Genomic DNA, 20,648 nt, shown 5'->3' on the forward strand with positions numbered 1-20,648 from the left:
CTTTTAATAATTATACTAAATTCCAGGATGCCGACATCTGATGACTGGCCTTATCAGGGACAGTTTCTGTCAATTTCTTTTTTTTTCCCTGTAATAGGTCATACTTTCCTATTTTGTAGGTCTTTTATTTCTTTGAAAACTGGACATTTTAAATTTTGTAATGTGGTAGCTGTGGAAATCAGATTCTTCCTTCTCCCTATGGTATGCCGTTGTTGCTTGTTGAAGGGTGCAGTCACCCATTTTTTAGTGACTTTTCTAAACAGTTTTTACATTCTTGTGTGTGGGAACTGAAGTCTCTTTCCTGTTATCGCAGCAGTCAGCCAGTGACCCAATTTTCTTAAATGTCAAAATTTAGCAGGCTCTTTCTTCATTAAGCATTCCCTTAATAGATGTGAGGTTCTTAAAAATTAGATTCCGGAGTTCTGAAAAGGTTGACTCTGACAGTTTTTGCCAGCTTAATAGTTGTTCGGTGGCAGGACCAATTCTTGGAGCGTCTTGTTCCACCATTTTCTGTGACATCACTTGAGGCTACTATTAGTATCTGCCAGGCACTGTGCTAAGCACTTTACATGCATTGTCTCATTTAATCCTCATAACAACCCTTTAAGATACAGCCACTTTACAGATGAGGACACTCAGGGAGAGAGAAATCATTTGCCCAAAGTCACTCAGTGAGTAAGTAGGGAAGCTGGGTTTAAAGAGTGTGGTCTATGCCACTTCAGAGCCTGCACTCTTAACCAGGACACGCTAAGGGCTCCCTGAGCAGCTCCTGCATCACCTGAGATGCCCTGAGACAAGTGGCTCCCTGGGTCATATGACAAGGACAGGGGTATAGGTGCCCCTTGCAGATGCAACAAGCAGGCTACATGCCCCACCTCTCTGCTGCCATGTCCAAGAGAAACTGCAGTGAGTCCTGACCCAGCAAGCTAGAAACAAGTTTCATATTTAGCTTTAATGGTGCCACCTGGCCCCCGTCTCATGTTCAATGTGGAAGGTGTGACAAATATTGCAGCCCCAGCAAAAATACTCTCTGAAGCTGGAAAACTTTTAGACTCAAAGAAATCTGGGTAGCTGAGTTCAGACAAGCGGTACAGAGGTAGCTGAGCAAGACTGCTGGATTAGGAGGCAGGAAACCTGTTATTAATAAATTCCAGTGCTGCTGCAAAGTAGAAAGGTGACCTTAAACAAGTGGCTTTGCCTTCTTCTGCCTCAGTTTTTTTCATGTTAGGTAAAGGGCTGGCGCAGGTATCTCAGCCCTCTCCCAGGTCTCAAATTTGATTTTTCTGTCCTAGCCAGACCTAGTTCTACGGGTCTAGTCAGAGATGGTAAGTAGGTGTTCTCTTAATGCTGTATCTGACTGACAGAGGCTGCTGGGAGCACTGTTACAGAGGGTTCTGAAGCAAAATCCAGGCTCAAAAATAGAGTGGTGCATTCAACAGGTGTTACCTTCCTTGGGCTCAGGAGGCAGGATTGAAGCAGCACAGGAATTAAAGACTCCAGGTATTTGCCATCCTTGGTCACTCCTTAGGTGAGTCCAGTAAGTGGCAAGCAGGGTGGGTGGCAGAATAAGAGGAAGGGTCTACAGAAATACACATAGGCACACTCTCAGAATAGCTAATCCTGAGCCTCATATTTGTCATCAACCTCCTGATCCTAATAGAAAAGCGATACACCAAAAGGAAACAAAAATGCACGCAGGCACTGCAAGGAAGCCCACAGGATATAACCTCATTCATGCACAGTGAAGAGAGGAACAACAGAATGTTTGTCACGCCCATACTCACTTGCCCAACCTTGTTGGGTTTTTTTCAGTTTTTTTTCTTTTTTTAACAACCTTGTTCTTCTGGTATTGTGTTTTCTTGTTTGCAGCTTCATGTTTTGTGAATGTAATGCATTCTTATTCTCTGTTAGAAGCAGCAATTGCCTACCCATCATAATTCATTCTGAGAAAGTAGGAAAGAAAATTGATGTCTTGCGAATCCCATTACCTCAAAAGTCTCAAACCTGGTCAATGATCCAACCATAACACCAACCATTCAAAGCAGGAAGAAATTCAGAACAGGCAGAAAATTTAGACAGTATCTTACTGTCTGTCAATACCCACATTACTTTGTAAAGTAAGTGTTGAAAATACTACCAAGTAAAGCTTTATTATTTCATAATAGAGAGAGCTTGGTGATTATTTTTAAAGTCTAAACTCTGAACCTAGACTGCCTGGGTTCAATTTCATTTGATTGGGGGACCTTCATATAAGGTCCCCTTAGTAGTTGAGGGACCTTATAAAGTTACTTAACTTCTGTGTGCCTTGGTCTCTTCATCTCTAAAATGGGGAGAAAAATAGTAGCTACCTCATAGGTTGTTGTGTTGATATTAAATCAGTTACTATAAATAAAGCACCTCGAATAGTACCTGCCATCAAGTATGCACTACATACGTGTAATTATTTAATGCCTAAAAAAGCATCACAAATGATACACTGAAAGTCAAGTATTACAACAACATAAACATGTGCAAATAAAATGGTGCCTATAACAAGGACTATAATTACTAATTTGTAACTGCTGTAACAAATGGCTAATGTCTAACTTTCCACAATTTTTCTCCCTCTAGCCCTACCACCACCTCCATCCTTCAAGCTTCGAGGCAGAATGTCTTCTAGCCTTCAGGGTCAGCTCCTAGGCTCTCTGTCTTCCCCGAGAATCTGAATAATGGCTAACGGGGTTAAATTATTCTATGGAATAAAGAGCTGAGTCAGGAGAGTGGGTGGGGGAAGAAAGAGTAAAAATAAAATTTGGGTTGAGTATTGTGGGGGGTGAGATAGAAAGAAGCTTTCAGCCTCTGTAGATGGAAAGGAGAGGCTAGGGGATTTCTCAAACCCAGCCTCAGTTACAAACTGGTTGTCATGTAGGATCTCAGCTCCTGCTCCCCACACAAGAACGCAGGACATGGCAAGGCCAAAAAGGAACACCCATGGAGCCATAGATAGGGGAGTCATACCACTATATTCTCTCTGGCGGCTGGGTTGGAGACACAGGAAGCAGGAGCCACACGATCCACAACCTGCCATCCACTTCTCTGCCAACCAACTTCACTTGCTAGCTGCAATCCGCTCTTGCTAGCTCAGTCACCATCTTCCTGCTAGCCTCCCATTTGCTGCTAGCGTAGCCACAGCAGTAATATTAGTGGCCAATGGCTCACTGGTTACAACTGATGGCCAACTAGCCACAGCTGACGGCCATCCAATCATAGTTGATGGCCATTTACTACCTGAGCCAGCACCTTTCCATGTGAGGGTGAGAGCCTGGAAACTGCACTCCTGGCTCTGTCCCCACATTGGTTCTCTCTTAATGTTCTTCAAGATATACAAATGAAAATTAGATTTATTTTACTTGAATGCTGGACTGTATTTCTTTGAATGTGGCTCAGCAGTGAAATTAGAACAAATGGACCACCCCTACCCCACTTTTATATAAGTTACACCCACATAAATAAAATGAATATATATATATACAGCTGATATAAGTGGGAAATAATTTAACATATGCAAAAATATCTACTATGTATCTATGCTACATATATAACCTATATTTAAAAATAACTTTAGACCAGATGCTTGAGTCCAACAAACTCAAAAAGCCTTTGGCTAAAATAACTAAATATGTAGACAAAGTACATTCAAAGAGCTTGGGAAATTTTTTAAAATTGGTATATTAATTGTTAAGCGTGGTTTTCTTTTTAAAACAATGTCATGCAGGGTGGCATGCGGGTCTCTGGTCGCATTCCCCACACATAAGAACGCATGATAAGGTAAGGCCAAAAAGGAACACCCACGGAGCCATAGATAGGGGAGTCATACCACTATAGTCTCGCTGGCGGCTGGGTTGGAGACACAAGAAGCAGGACCCACATGATCTGCAACCTGCCATCCACTTCTCTCTGGCATCCAACCCCACTTGCTAGCTGCAATCCACTCTTGCTAGCTCAGCCACCATCTTCTTGCTAGCCCCCATTTTTGCTAGCATAGCCACAGCCGTTACACTAGTGGCCAGTGGCTCACTGGTTACAGCTGACGGCCATCCAATCACAGTTGATGGCCATTTACTACCTGAGCCAGCACCTTTCCACGTGTGGCTGAAAGTGTGGAAACTGCACTCCTGGCTCTGTCCCCACACCAAACAGGCTTAGGTTCAAATCCCAGCTCTTTCACTTACTGAGTGACTTTGAATAAGATTCTTAATCTCCTTAAACCCGATTCCTTCCCAGTGAAACAGAGCTAAGACTTGCCTTAGGGAGTGTGGTGACTGACACACAAGACTAAGGGCTGGCATAATGTTAATTCACAACAAGCCAACAAGTGCCAAAAACCACAAGTTACTTAACTGCACAGACATCAACACAATCTCCTGGAATATATTACACCCCACAACCTGATTAGGGTGCACTTTTTTCCTCTTCAAAACAGTTTCCACCTTCAAGATGGAGCCTTGACTTTCCCCCTTGTACTTTGAGATTAAGGGTTATTATGGCAACAAATCGGGCCCTTGTTTGCTGAAGAACACACATCGCCTCAGTGTTGCCACAGAGGAGTTCAGTTCTGCATTCCACAAGGAACCCTGTTTTCAGAGGCCAAACAGCTGGCAAGATTAAAAGCATTCTCTGCAGGACCAGCTGAGGCCCTCTCTGCCTGGGTCAACCTACTCTCCTGAGGCTGGGACAATAACTATGCACCCATCTCCACTGTTTCTCCTGCTATAAAGGGAGTATCTTGTCAGTGAGCCCCGAAGTGAGGGCTGCGAACAATGATGGTGTGGTCTTGAGGATGGTAGTTTATTGAAAGGCCCCTGCTTCAGAATTCTTGTTTTTCTTAAATTAGTAGCAGGGGACTAAAACAAATTTTACCCACAAACGAAAATGGAAAAGATCCCAGGAAGCTACAGTTAGCCAGATAAATAGGTTTGGAGGAATACTTAGGGGATTTTATTTTATGATGTTCTCTAAGCTGAAGCACATAAAGAACAACACTAGCTTCAATGAGTTCTTTAGAGACGGCAGGTACTTTCATTCATTCAATAACTAATTATTCAGCACCTGCTGTGTAGCAGGCACTGGGCTAGGTCCTCGGGGAAACAAGACTGAATAAGACAGACAAATTTATAAAAAAACTCACTCAACTCAACTGCAAAAAAACAAACAACTCAATTAAAAAATGGGCAGAGGACATGAAGAGACATTTTTCTAAAAAGGACATACAAATGGCAAACAGACATGAAAAAATGCTCAACCTCGTTAATCAGTAGAGAAATGCAAATGAAACCACAATGAGATACCACCTCACCCCAGGCAAAATGGCTATCATCAATAAATCAACAAACAACAAAGTGCTGGCGAGGCTGTGGAGAAAAGAGAACCCTTGTGCACTGTTGGTAGGATTGCAGATTGGTGCAGCCACTATGGAAACAGTATGCAGGTATCTCAAAGAACTGAAAATGGAACTACCTTATGACCCAGCAATTCCACTCCTAGGTATCTATCCGGAGAAATCCAAAATTCTAATTCGAAAAAATTTATGCACCCCTATGTTTATTGCAGCGCTATACACAATAGCCAAGACCTGGAAACAACCGAAATGTCCATCGGTAGATGACTGGATTAAGAAACTGTGGTACATTTATACAATGGAGTATTACACAGTCATAACGAAGAATGAAATCTTATCATTTGCAACAATATGGATGGACCTACAGAACATTATGTTAAGTGAAATAAGTCAGACAGAGAAAGACAAATATCATATGATCTCACTTATATGTGGAATCTAAAGAAAAGAATAAATGAATGAACTAATTAGAAACAGTCTCAGAGACACAGAGGAAAAACTGAGGGTTGCCAGAAACCACAAGATTGCCATGGGGATACGAAAGTCAATTTGGGGAATGTAATCAATAATGTAAAGATTTTGTGGGGTATCTGATGGACACTTATCTCTTTAGGGAGACCACCTCAGGGATGATGTAGATGTCTGATCACTGCACTGTACACCTGAAGCTGAACAATAATGAATGACAATTACAATTACATACATATATATATATATATATACATATATATACAGTTACAAGAAGCGGAGTACAGCATTAGGAATACAGACAGTGGAAATGTAATGGCTGTATGCGATGTCAGAAGGGTAGTGGATGGGGGAAGGGGAGTTATCACTGTGTGAGGGATATAAATGATAAATGTCTAACTATTACATTGTTTTGTACACCTGAAACTAATAAAATTAAAATAAAAATAAAACCCTTCGCACTTAAAAAAAAAAAAGTCAAGGTTCTGACCCTAATGAAGTTCACATTCTTGTGGTTGGGACGGACAATAAACTAGTATGCAAATCAATAAGACAAAAGAAATATATATATATATATATATATATATATATATATATATATATAAACACATTTTAAACCTGCAAGATAAGGAGTGTATAGGTATTATAATAAAAAGTAAAGAGGATTTCTACCTATACAAGGTGATCAAGAGGGCAACATTTAGACTGGGATCTGAAGAGTGATAGGTTTTACGAAGAGATGGGGCAGGGGATAGGCACAGCATTCCAGGCAGAAGGGCATCACAAGAGAAAAATTCTGAAATGCCTTAAATTACAGCAGGCTGGATGAAGAGATAAGGAAGATTAATCAGTTAGCAGCTGCAGACTGAAACCAACAGAAGACTCACATTCCTGATAGCATGTTGAAACTGTGACTCAACTTCCAGGCAGTAATCTAGAAAGAACAGCCTACCACTAGACCACATCCTGTTTATCCATGAACTTTCCAGACAGTTGCCCACAACCAATCCAGAAGCATCAAATACTTTTTCCTTACCGACTATCCACCTATCCCAGAACCTTCCTTCACCTTTTCCCGCCCCCCTTTACCTATAGCCCATGTAAATTCTTTCAAAACAACTTACATTTTTCTTCCCCAAACTCATTATATAAAAGAGTCCCTTTCAATCCCAGGACAGGGGATGTGGTACCTTCTCCACCTAGCCCTGCTGCTGCTGGTGGTTTAGAATGCGTGCTCCAGGCCCTGGCCCTTTTTCTGGCCTGTGGCTCAATAAACAATAAAGCCTTTTTTTTTTTTTTCTCACAACTTTCAGGCTTAAAGGTTTCTGTTTAACAGGCAGAAAATGCAAAGATCTTGACGCAGGAATGAAATCCATGTGCTTTAGGACTTGAGAACAGTGACCAATGTGACCAAAACATAGTCAACAGCTTGAGGCTGGGAAGTAGGCAGTGGCTGGATCACACAGGGCATGGCACGCTAGTGGGAAGAGCTTGGGCTGCATTTTAAAAACAAGAGGAAGCTTTTTAAGGGGTTACGTGGTGGGAGGAGGAGGGATGCTGACAGGAGTATGAAAGAGACCCAAAGTGGAAACAGGCCAGTTAAGAGGCCATGTCAGTAACCCAGACAAGAAATGGTGGCAGTTTGGATGGGGTGGTGACATTGGAAATGTAAAGACAGACAAAATTATATATTTTCAAGGTAGCACCAGTAGAACTTTCTGATGGATTAGAGGTAAAAGGTAGGAATTAAGGACAACTCCCAGATTTCTAGCTTGTATGGATAGAAATGGCATTTCTTGAAAAAATGAATGGATAGTAGTGGCATTTTTAGGGAAGACTGGTGAAAGAGTAAATTTTGAAGGAGAAATCAGAAATTCATTTTGGGAATGTTAAGTTTGAAATGCCCACAAGACAACCACCTACCCATCTAAGTATGGTTCTATCTGTGGGTAAATAAAACTTTAAAAGGTAAAAGACAACACTAGCCCTTCTATATCTTCAGGTTGTTATTGGCCACAATGCTCATATTTAGTAAGATATTTGTGAAAAGTGAAAAGGGTTTTTCAACTTAGTTCAGACTTATTATCACACTAAATTGGGAATTTTCACTGACTGATAAACTGGTTGAATGAAGGTGAATTTGGGCTGAAATACCGAGGACTTATTTCTTGGGCATTTTTAAGAATACAAGCCTGCGATGTTATTTCTTTAGCAAACCACCACAATAAAAAAGACAGAAGAGTGTTCTAATTTTTTTTAATGATAATACTCTTGTTTCAATGGTGACACAATACTGGTGGGAGTACGTGGGTGGATTTTGAATGACACAGACCAACAAAGGAGCTACTCGAAACATAAAGGCCACTTGAAAATCCTCCAATGCAAGAACTACCTTGCCCTCCTTTTGTGTTGATAGCAGTTCTCCCTGCAGCTATGTGGAGACTGTTTATCTGGGACAGTTCCAAAAGTGTCTTGCAACAGAATCTTGCAGTAAAGTTAAATTGTGTGAAACTAACAATGATTTTTGTATGTGCAAGGGAGGCTAAAAATATCCCCGACATAACAAAAGCATAATGAACACAATCTGTTTCCCATCTTTAAGATAATTCCATTTCCAGGATGAATGTAAAAGTCTGGAGTTTAAGAAAGAAAACAGTTATCATAGATCCAGTCTCTTAGTGGACACATCTGATCCACTAACACAACTGATCATATTATTCTGAACATTTTTATAACCCATTGGTGGTAACTACATCAACTTAGGCAATACAAATGATTGCTGAGTTCTCGTCTTTCTGTTCACAGCGATACGATCAATATAATTCTTCTTCTGTTGACGGGGCTGGACAAAATTTCCCAAGCGAAAAGGAAAAAGCAAAACCACCGCAGCAGTGTGAGAACACACTCCTCAGGCAGGCTGCCCACGTGCAGCGTTCCACCCCTCTCCCAATATGGCCCCTATATATACCGCCCCCCCCTTCACACCCCCACACAGGAAGTTAGAACCATAAAGTTTTAACAGGAAGTCAGGCCTAGAGAGTAACAGGAAGCCCAGCTCCATCCATAGACCTCCCAGATCCCGGGTCAGTTTTCTTAAAGTGCCAGTTTGCTATTATCACTTCTCACCTTAGAATTGGTTTTAATTTCAAGAATCATGCTTCAAAGATTTATATTTATCTACCCACAGGCCACACCTTTCCCACTGGAAACTACTGTTGCTCTGATATTTTACTCCTGCAAAATGAAACGTGCTTTACTTATTCCCGTGGGGTCAAAAAGAGCATGTTATATACTCCCTGCCTACCTGTCTGGCCTCATCTATTCTCCATGTCCCATTTTACACACTAGCAATATGTGTCATCTCCTCCCCTTGAGTGTGGGATGGATGGATCTAGAGACTTGCTTCTAGGTAACAAAAAGAAAAGTGACTAGGTTACAAGACTGACTGCCATGTTGCTAGTGCGTGCGCGTTGTCTGTCTGTCTGTCTGTCTCTCTCTCTCTCTCCTTTGCCCTCTTACTTGCTCACTCTGATGAAGCAAGCTGCCATGTTGTGAGCTGCTCTATGAAGAGGCCCACATGTCAAGAAAGGGAGGGAAAAACTGAGGCTTCAATCCAACAACCCCGAGAGGAACTGTATCCTGCCAACAACCACAAGCCAGGAAGCCGATCCTTCCCCGTCAAACCTTGAGATGACTGCAGCCTTCAGAGTGACCCTGAACTAAGCCACATCCAGATTTCTGGCATATTAAAACTGTGAGATAATAAATGTGGTTGTTTTAAGCTATGTTTGGGATAATTTGTTATGCAGCAGTAGATACCAATACACTCACTCTGCAGAGTGGTCATAGGGATAAAGTGAGGTAATATAGAAAGTCCGTAGCAAAATGCCTGACACCACAGGAGGCACTGCACAATCTTAGCTCTACTGCTCCATTTCCAAAGCACCACCAAGCTCCTGTACCCATCACCTCATGTCCAGATCCCCACAATAGCTTTGCAACTGGTTTCCCTGCTTCCCTTTGTCTAACTGGTTATCTACTTTAAAAATCAAACAAACAGGGGCCGCACCAGTGGCTCAGGTGGTTAGAGCTCCGTGCTCCTAACTACGAAGGCTGCCGGTTCTATTCCCACATGGGCCAGTGGGCTCTCAACCACAAGGTTGCCGGTTCAATTCCTCGAGTCCTGCAAGGGGTCCTGCAAGGGATGGTGGGCTCTGCCCCCTGCAACTAAGATTGAACACGGCACCTTGAGCTGAGCTGCCGCTGAGCTCCCAGACGGCTCAGTTGGTTGGAGCGCGTCCTCTCAACCACAAGGTTGCCGGTTTCGACTCCCACAAGGGATGGTGGGCTGTGCCCCCTGCAACTAGCAACGGCAAATGGACCTGGAGCTGAGCTGCACCCTCCACAACTAAGACTGAAAAGACAACTTGACTTGGGAAAAAAGTCCTGAAGTACACACTGTTCCCCAATAAAGTCCTGTTCCCCTTCCCCAATAAAAAAACAAAACAAACAAACAAAAAAGTACAGAATTCTTTAAAAACAAAAAAACAAAAATCAAACAAACAAAACTTCAACAGCTCCCTATTCCTTAAAGGATAAAAACCAAACTGATATATTCAAGGCCCCCCAGCTGTCCCCATCCTGTATTTCCAAGCTAACTTCCCATTACATGCTCATACCTCATCACAACTCTCAAGATTAATGTATTCACTATATCCCAAATATACTACTTTGTACATTCCCACCCTAGTAACCTAATGAAATTTTACCTTTTCTCTTGAATTCCAAACCACCACCCTTCCTACCCCATCACTTTAAGTACTATTCAGGACTTACCTCCTCTACTAAACTTTTCTAAACCTTAGTGCCCCATAATAATCTTTTTCCTTTTCTAAATTAATGTTTACTCATTTGATGTTTAAAATCATCAAGATACAAAATCTAAGAATGGGTGTAAGTCCAAGCATTCATCTCTGACGCTCTGAGATGAAAGTGACACAAATGAATAGTAACAGCACTGGGACTAGAATTCAAACCTCAAAACTTTCATGTTATTCAATTCCAAAAATACTTACCAAGTGTCCATTATGTAGGAGGCACTATAAAATTACACTAGTTTCTACCAATATGCCAGTCATTTATTTAATCAACAAAAAAACTACTGAGTACTAGTTACCAGATACTCTACTTAGAATACTTTGGCCACAAGGAATTCAGGGCTGTGAAAAAACAAAAAGGAAAAGCAACAATTACAGTATAGCTGGGTAAGGTCTCTGATAGCAGGTTCTAGGGAGACTTAGAAGAAAATCTCCTATATGCTATCTTTGGTCCTTCACTTATCTACTCATGTGAAAGAAAGAGGGTGGGGGAGGAGAGAGGGAGAGGGAGAGAGGAAGGGAGGGAGGGAGGGAGGGAGGGAGGGAGGGAGGGAGGGGGGGGGGAGAGGGAGGGAGAGGGAGGGAGGGAGAGAGGAGGGAAGAACTCTTACTTTTCTAAGGAGATTAAGTAGAAAAGAAAATGTTATCTTGAAGCAACTCGTGAACAACAAACACTTGCAGTGTACACGTTACTATGAAAAATGCTTTTCTAATATGATACCAGATCTACAAATTGGGGGATTAAAAAAAAATCTTGAAATATACACACATTATCCTTTTCTTAGTCTGTGTTTGGGAGTCTGACAGACCCTGAGTGTGAAACACTGTCTGCAATTTATTGGCTGAGTGATCCTAGGCAAGTATCTTACACTCACTCAATTTTAATTTTCTCATCTGCAAAATGGGAATAACACCCACCTTGCATGGTATTTGTGCGAATTAAAACATAAAATGCCTTAATAAATTATAGCTACCTTGCCTTTCTAGTAATCGATACAAAATATACATAAGTAACATAAAAATTGTGTAGGATAACTAAAACCAGTATCAAATTTAATTAAGTGGGCATTGTATTACTGTCAAAATTTATCCGAAAATTCCTGCAGTTACTAACTCTCCAAAATAAAAGTGTACTCCTTTGAAAATTTTTCTAGTATAATCACTGTGCACGTCCTTTCACTATTTTCAGGCGGCAACATTCTGAGAATCCATTGTGTACTAGTTCTCATGTGGACAGAAAAATAAAACCCTATATGTAAAAAGTTTAGAATACAAACGAGAACCCAAGAGGGAACAAGTTCTTTGTGCAAAGTAAGCGAATACATTCTTGAGGATTTAGTCATGAGGAAAAGATACAAGACAAATGCCAAGAATATGGTTCAATTTAAGCAGGTAAGTTTTATGATCAGAACAAAATGAAATCAGTTAGGAAAAACTGTATACAAGAGATGCTTTCAGAGCGATATATCCTTTTCATGTTGATTATTTTAACAGGATTTAATATATGTGATTATTCTTCAGTCTTCCGAGTTAAAATTGTTCAGGTAGCCATAAGGTCTGGAAACATAAATATGCATAATATGTAGCTGGTTGATATTCTATGAGATGTTCAATGTGCTGTTCCTCATTAGCAATTCATAGTTCAATAATAAGCTGTGCAAAACTGCAAGGAACAATGTGCACTCAAGCAGCATTTCCATCAATCTTTGTATATCCATCTACAATGCGATGTCTCAGATGATTTCTGATTTTCAATGAATAAACGTGTGCCTATAGCACAGCCTGGAAGAAGTAATCAAAGGAGCTCAATCTATCAAGAAATATATGTAGTCTATGTTTCCAAACTTTGTGGTCACCTGTGTTTTAATTTTTTATAAGATTCACCTACTATAAGTCTTCCAATAAACATTTCTGCAATTTGTATTATACCAGAAAAAGATGAATACTAAAAATGATATAATGACAAAACAAAAATTTATTACTTTTGCTTTCAAACAGTTCTACTGAAACAGGGCCCAGTTGGGACCCTCACAGCAGAGGCCTCTACACGTCCCTGGCCTCATCTTTCCTTGACCTACCTACAGCTTAACAATAGATCATCCCACTGCGGCTTGAGCTCAGAATGTCCCGTCCCACCCAGTCTCCTGTTTCAGAAAATTACCCTGAAACTTACGATGAATACCCTTGGGCTTACTGGTCACAATCTCAGTGGTCTAGAATTCTTTCCAGGCTACTCCCTCATTGTTCCTGGGTTGCTGACTCCACCAGAGAATCATGTGGCCAGAAGGAAGGCTCCACACAGACCCCTGGAAACATCACATAGCCTCTGGAGGAACCCCAGATTTTTCCTTAAATACCCCAAGCCGATTGAGAAGGTTACGGCAGTTTTTGGAGGTGTTAACCCGTTGCCTACCCACACCACCGGTGCTCTGATAATAAACACTTATGCTATGATCCAACTCCTGTGTCGGTCTATTGGCTGAGCTGCGCAGGCAGCACAGGCCCTGGACTCAGTTGTCGTCCGGTTTCACTACACCAAAACAGTTTGCTGAAATGAAGTGATTTTTAATATATACAAAAAGACTCTCTAAGTAATACTCGGGATACATTACAAATTTGGTTTTAAAATAGATTTGAATTTAAAACAAGTTTTACTCACAATGATTTCAATAAATCAGGCACTCTGCAACACAATGTGGAGGTACAATAATTATGCGATGACTTCTTAATAGTCCAAAGGGATAAAGATAGTTTTCAAATATGGAAATTAAATCTTTCTACAGTATTAACCCTTAAGGGCTACTCTCCTTTATAGACTACAATGTTGTTGTCAGTTTCATATACTTTTACTTTATAAAGTCCCACAGGAATAAATTTTTGGAGGTTTTCCCAGATATATACAGCTACATTTTCTGTTGTGCTGTAGAAGAAAAGGAAAAAAGATGAAAAAAACAAATAAATAAAATTTCATGTTTACTTACTATTTACAGAGAACAGAAAATTCTAGTTTTAAAAGATATCATTAAACTAAAACTTTAGAAATCACACAGTAATCAGATAAAACGATAAAGTCAATTTTTCTTTCTTTCTGTCTATATAAGGTAAGATAGTCACATTCACCTTACAATATCTGCGAAGTATGGCACATCCAGATCCAGATTCTTATGATCAAGGGGCTTCATAATTGCCTCCTATAGACAAAAAAAAGGAAAACCATCAATTCCATTTTTGATTCAAATTCCAAAGTGTTCCACCTCTGCCTCTAAAACTTATCATTCAGCCACTAACTCAATATTTGTAACTACTTTATCTGTGTCTTACCAAGCAATCTCAGAAAGTTCCAAGTTGTGAAACAAGTAAGCTGTCTATAATGACTGGTTATCTTCTTACTGAATACAAGGAGGTTAAGAAACTAAAAAGTAGGTAATTCACTGGAGATAACAAGCCATTGTGATTCAGAATTCAGTTTAACACTTTTTGCATTCTATCCATAAAGTTACCAGAAATACTTCTCCATGACAGTCTCACCTTCAAGACAATGACACAATGTCATTAGGACAAAGATCCAGTGAGTACTACATTTTCTAAAGCAGACTAAGACTGAAATTATGTTAGTAATTCTAAATTTCTGCTATAAGGAGTAATTTAAGAATTATCTTGGGCTCTTAGAATAAAAATAAATACATAAAGACTACTGCTTCCTAATGCTTATTATATATATTAACATAATGTATTCCTTTGTCGATGGTAAGAATTGTAATTTGCTTATTCTTTCTGGTTTTGCTTTTAGCTACGAGGTGTGATCAAAAAATACAGTGAATGATTAAATTAAAAATGTATTACAGTAAAAGACACATTGCCATTAATCCCCCTCAAAATACTGACCCTCGCTTCGAACACACTTATCCCATCATTCTTGCCAGTTTTTAAAGCAGTTCTAGAAGTCCTCTTTTGTGAGTGTCTTTACACTGCTGTGGCTGCCTCGATGTCCTGAAGTGATTCAAAACGTTTACCTTTCATGGTCATTTTGACTTTGGGGAAGAGTCAGAAGTCGCATGGTGCCAGATCCAGTGAATAAGATGGATGAGGACACATCGTAAAGTTTTTATTTGACAGAAATTGCCATACCAGAAGCAATGCATGACACAGAGCATTGTCATGATGAAGCATAAAGTAAAGACAGCTTCAGAAAGTGGCAAGAACGATGGGAAAAGTGTGTTCGACAACACAAAGGGGAGTATTTTGAGGGGGATTAATGGCAATGTGTCTTTTACTGTAATAAATTTTTCATTACTTACACATTCACTGTATCTTTTTATCACACCTCATACATTGTACAAAACCTAAGCATTTGTGAAACAACCTAATTTTCCATATGGTATGGTTCTAAGAAGAGTACTTAATAATAATAATCATTTTTTGAGCAAAACCAGAATCACATAAAAAGAGTAAGTCCTAAAACAACTTTAAAACAGATCAAATGATACCCATACAGGTATCAAGAAAATAAGTATCTTTGTTTTATCTTCAATTCCAGTTTAGGTTCCAACTTTTCCATTGAAGCCTCTTCAATGGGGTTCTTTTTAACTACTCTGTATGACATGATGGGCCACTTTTACTGATGAAGAGTGTGTGGTGTCCCTCAAAGTGGTTTAAAAAAGGTGCATTTAATTATATTGCTTGCTTGGGACATCTCATATTTCTCATAGTGTTGTCTTGTACAATACTCTGTGTATATCTACTGTATGTCCCCAGTAAATGCAAGAACTCTGTCTTAATAGCTTTCCTAAAGTACTTTGAGCGCAGTGCTGTTTGTTCATTCACTCATTCTCTTATTCATTCAACCAACTTATTGAGCACTTATTATTCTTTACCTCCCAGAAAAACTAATGTGAGCACTCTGTGGTAAGGGCTGTATCTCATGCATGCTTGCATTCCTAGTACTTAGCTCAAACACTGATGTAAAGTAGGCAAACCTGCTGAATACACAGGTTGTAAGTAATGTGAAAGAAGTAATGATTATCAATGACAGCATTTTCATGAAACAAATGTCAAATTTTAGAACAAAAGTAAGGAGCAGAGCTGAAGTGAAGAATTAAATAAACAGGTGAAATGATGGAATACTAAAAACTAAGCAGGAAAGAAGGATCTACTTCCAACTTTGTACAGGACCAACCATATGACCTAGGGCAAGTCAGTTAACTGTTCAGCATCTCTCAAACTGAATCTATGGCATGACAAAGTTGGCTTAGATAATCTCGAAGGTCTCTTACAACACAAGAATTCTAAAATGATACAGTCAGCTAAGTTCTTTATTGAACACATTCTTTTGTGTACCCTTATGATGAACTGCCCTAATGAGTTTATAATAAAGCTAGAGTGAATAAAACAGGGTACTGTTAAAATCTATAATCAAAGGCATAAAAGAAAATTCAGAGAAGGAAAAGAAAGCTTCAAGGAGAAAGCTGTATCTTGAAAGAACAGTAGACTTTGTTAAATGTAGGATATCAGGATATGCCAGCAAGGCAACAAGACGATCATGCTATATTTATTCCCATCATTATAAATACAACTGGGATTAATTTCCACTAAGTCACCTAAACACCTTCAGAAGAACATAAAAGTAGTTCCTCCCACCACTTCGCTACTCCCACACCTAATTCCACTCACACAGTCACAGAACCTCTGGAGATACTTGGTTGGGGAAGTGAAAAGGGGGCCATCAAATATTATACTTAGAGGACAGCACAAAATAAGCACCAAACATGCCATTACCTCCATATACCCTTTGAGGTCAGTCAAATTTATAACCATTCCTGTAACAGGATCAATCTAAAGAATAAACAAAGGTGAATATTACTATAATATGCTTTTCATATTTAAACCTCTGGTAAATTACTAAAGGCTGTACAATGTGCAGAAATTGTGCCCACATTTGCCTTCATCCCCGACACAATCATCTATCTCAAAATGGAAACACAAAGTGCTCCAGGCATCCTTTTCACTGTAGTGCTCTTCTGTCTGTCGACATATAGCACATTAAAGATGACACTTTGGGAGAGGAAAGGCCTGGAATGGCAGCAGCTCACCATACACAAAGGCCAACAATGAAGCAATACTGATTTGAACAGAATTTTTCAACATAGAATCTATCACGTTGGCGGAAAGAAGTCCCGGCAATCTGTACAAATCACATGGATATATTCAGCACGTACCTCTCCATCTACTGTCACCACAACTATGGGAAAGGAAACAAAATACCAAAAAACCAGCATGACTTTCAACACATTAACATCCAAGTACAAGTTAGCAATATACATTAAGTATTAGATCTCTGCCCCGCAAAACTATACTTACATTTTCCCCCAAACATCTGTCCTCTTAGTTAAGATCTTTTTTATCAACCAAAGCAAGAGTTAACCAAGACAGAGGAGCTTAGTAGGACCTCTGGCTAAGCAAAGAAGCTTAGCCAAGGCCAAGGGTGTAAATTCTGCTTATGATGTTGACACACTAGGCAGGATCGAGACGCTGTTCGATCACTGCCTATAAAAGAAGAAAATGGGGGCAGCCAGATGGCTCAGTTGGTTAGAGTGCGAGCTCTGAACAACAGGGTTGCTGGTTTGATACCCACATGGGCCAGTGAGTTTCATCCTCCACAACAAGATTGAAGGACAACAACTTAGAGCTGATGAGCCCTGGAGAAACACACAGTTCCCCCAATATTCCCTAATAAAATTAAAAAAAAAAAAGTAGAAAATGTACCAGAAGTCCAGCTACATATTAATCTGTTCCAATTTGGGGCAGTACCTCTCTAAGAAAGCAAAATTACTACTGGGTGTAAAACTCTTATCCCTTTACTCAAATGTATACAGTTTACAGTAACAATGTTTTGAAAATTAACAAGTGCTTGTATGAAGCATTTGAAAAATCTTGATAATCAGAATGCTTTAGAAATAACTTTTTTTTCCCAGCTCCATGCAAACACCATTAGGTATTATGTGATAAGTGAGCAAACTAAAAATGAGAGCTATCATAGATCAAGTAAGAGGCAGTAACTAAACTACAAATCCTGACCTTCTGACACTTTTTTCTGGTCTTTTCTTCATCGTATCATATGCTGTGATACTTGATAGCTTACATAGCTGTTTTTGAGACATTAGCTATATATTTCAAAGAATCAAGTCTCTTATTCTTGTATAAATTAATTACTTTCTTGGAACACTGCTGACAAGAGTTTTAGACCCAACCTATTTTCCTGTCATACAGTGTATTCCTAGCCAATATTCACTTTTTGTCAGTCATTATTTACTCAAAGAATATAATCTATTTTAACATTGGCCTCGGGGATACCTAATTGGAATGAAACATGGTGCCAGAAGTATCACATTATGTATACTAAGGCCAAGGAAAAAATCATTTAGAGTATTCATTGTTTTGGACTATCTGTTACAGAGCAGACAATTAGAAGGAAAAACTTAAGTACATCCAACCAAGGCAAAAGCTCTTTTCATTTTAAATTTCTATTTAACATCTCATTCAAGGCTCAAAGCATTAGTGCTCTGTCCATAACCTTCTGTCTCATTAAGACTATATTTGCTAAAACACTCTTTCACTCTTATTCAAAGGGCTAAAATTTCATCAGTTTTTCTCTCACCTTTATAATTGTGCCCATGGCCATTGGGGTTGTTGCATTTCCCAAACAGTTTCAAGTTTTCTTCATTACTCAGATACTGGCTGACAAAAATAAAAGTCAACATGACACAAGTTCAGACACATTCTCTGTTCCCTACATTTATTATTTGTTCTAGTATTTGAAAAGTTTCATAGTTTATTATTTTAGCTCACCAAATGGAGAATCATAAATCAATCTGATTTCACTATTCAGCTTTATGTCAGGTACCCGTGTATGCCCCCTAATTTGACTACTGTACCATACAAATTAACATAAACAAATTCAGTACTTTTGTTCCACATGAAGATTTCAAAAAACTGATCTGCTCAAGGCCCTTCCATTTTCAACTCAAACATTTACTGAGTGCCTACTGCGTATTAGGCATGGGCTAAACAAAGTAAGGGCATACAAGACAAACAAAAGATACTTATTCTCAAGCATAAAAATCTCATTTGTCCTAAAAAATAATTCCATGACCTAGCAGTCTCTTCTTTAACAATCTTGCTTTACTATGACTCAAATACTGCCTACTGATAAAGTCACCAATCCACTGAGAGGCATTTGAATCGGGTGAAACTTTTAAATTGCAATACCCAGCTGTTGCTCCAGGCAGAGAACACTTTTCTAAATGGATTTTTATTACCTATACCTGTCCTATCTTTGCCTCTTTAATGAGTCTTCACACTTTCATATGTTAGAGCTTTGTATTACACAACCCTTTTCTTTTGAAGACCCTCTTTATTATTTACCTCACAGTCTCCTGCTTAACCTCTTATGTTTAGAGTGCTAGTTCACAAAGTTTTGCACAAAATTATCTCACTGTACCTTCCAAAATATTGGCCAGATTGTACACTCCAGACAAAAGGCAGATAGGTGAGTTTGATCACTGCTGCATCCCTGTTTCCTACAAGACCTAACAAGGACGCAATAACTGTGCAGGGAATGAGTGGATGGATCTTGTTAGGTAAAAATTATTATTCTCATTTTATAGACACGGAAACGGATGCTGAGAGTGGAGCTTGCTAATGACTGGCAAATCTTTCCTCAATAGTACCTCTTCGGTGCCATCAAGCGATCTGAGTGCCCTGGGTTCAAATTCTAACTGCTGCTTTTCAGAACTGCCTTACGCAAGTGAACATCTGGGTTTATTTTACCCAGGATAAAAGAGGAGAAAACTTACTAGGCTGTAATTTTATTAGTTACAGTAGCTAATACTCCAGGCATATAACAGTAGGTAACATTTATTGAGAATGTACGATGTGCCTGGCACTGTGTGATCTGGGCAAATTTAAACCCTATGAACGTTACAAACACTTTGAGCTAAACTAGGTGAATGTGAGGGACAAAAAAAAAAAGTTGCTTCAGGTCACAGAGCCAGCGACTGGAGCCTCTTGGCTCCATACCCAGGACCACCTCCAATTGTCAGTTACCGGGTGCTCAAAGAACCCCGCCTGCTCCTGAACGAAACGGCGGCGCCCCTACCACTGCTGGGGGCTCACACCTGCCCCACCCTCACGCAGGCCCGGCTCCACACCACGGGCACCGTGGACACAACCCACCTGTGGAGCCGGTGGGTCGCGCTGAAGGAGACGAGGCGGGACACTCTCGCCCGGCGGCGACAGCCCGAGACCGAAGCACTCATCGCCTAGCAGTGAGACGCGCGGGATCAACACCACCGCCCTCGCCCGGCGACGGAAGCTGATGTGGGCGAAGCCTCCTTCCCTCCGCGGCTGCGCAGTACAAGCTGCGCCCCCTGGACGCGCTGTCCGCTTCGCCCTGCGGCCGGGCTCCCTCTGCCGGCCTGGAGGAAATAACGGGCGTCCCTTGCTATCTGGATCTCCGGATACCAAGAAAGAGTTCAGATCGCTAGGCATACCTAGCAGCGGTCAGATCAGGTGGATGGAGTTACACTGTCCATTTTTATGTTTGCTCAGCCTGAGGCCACGTCGTACTTTGGGTCCTGGAGAGACTTCTTTGAGCCGCCCCTCCCATTCACTTCTAGAAAGCCTTGGGTGACAGTAGAAATCTCCAGTCACTTGTTATTCTGAGATAAGTCCCAGGGCCAGTCTACTTATTGCATAAAGGGAGCAGGAATTTGAAGGCACGTGTAGGATCACGTGGCTTTTCAGAGACGATACTACCTTTGGATTGCCTGTAAAGATTCTTACTAAGGATAATTCTCAAGCCAAGCATGCATGAACTCATTTATCACTCTGGGTTGGCACAGGGTGACTACATGCACCTAAGGATTCAC

General features: G+C 40.3%; 1 protein-coding gene across 8 annotated transcripts; it reads right to left on the reverse strand.

The window, feature by feature from the left end:
- Nucleotides 1-12,095: 12,095 nt before the first annotated feature.
- PTS (6-pyruvoyltetrahydropterin synthase) lies at nt 12,096-20,356 on the reverse strand. 8 transcript variants are annotated; one of them, XM_019715330.2, is made up of 6 exons: nt 19,954-20,283; nt 18,377-18,452; nt 16,938-16,960; nt 16,498-16,554; nt 13,843-13,913; nt 12,096-13,642 (listed from the first exon to the last, which is right to left on the reverse strand). In XM_019715330.2, exons 1-6 carry the CDS (start codon nt 20,266-20,268, stop codon nt 13,522-13,524), a joined length of 663 nt encoding a protein of 220 aa, XP_019570889.2. In that variant the 5' UTR covers nt 20,269-20,283; the 3' UTR covers nt 12,096-13,521. The 8 variants fall into 8 exon arrangements, 6 of the variants coding, with proteins under 6 accessions (XP_019570889.2, XP_019570888.2, XP_019570892.1 ...); XM_019715329.2 differs by having other exon boundaries at nt 16,492-16,554; XM_019715333.2 differs by having other exon boundaries at nt 16,492-16,554; nt 18,377-18,456; nt 19,954-20,136.
- Between the last annotated feature and the right edge of the window lie 292 nt (nt 20,357-20,648).

Source organism: Rhinolophus sinicus, linkage group LG06 (genome assembly GCF_036562045.2).
Source record: "Rhinolophus sinicus isolate RSC01 linkage group LG06, ASM3656204v1, whole genome shotgun sequence".
Taxonomy (NCBI): Eukaryota; Metazoa; Chordata; class Mammalia; order Chiroptera; family Rhinolophidae; genus Rhinolophus; species Rhinolophus sinicus.

Coding starts and splice junctions, on each gene's coding strand:
- PTS (XM_019715329.2), bottom strand. CDS start 20,268: ATGCCTAGCGATCTGAACTCTTTCTTGGTATCCGGAGATCCAGATAGC. Junction 16,555..16,937: donor TGGTGACAGTAGATGGAGAG/GTACGTGCTGAA, acceptor TTTATTCTTTAG/ATTGATCCTGTTACAGGAAT. Junction 13,643..13,842: donor TACTTCGCAGATATTGTAAG/GTGAATGTGACT, acceptor TTTCTTCTACAG/CACAACAGAAAATGTAGCTG.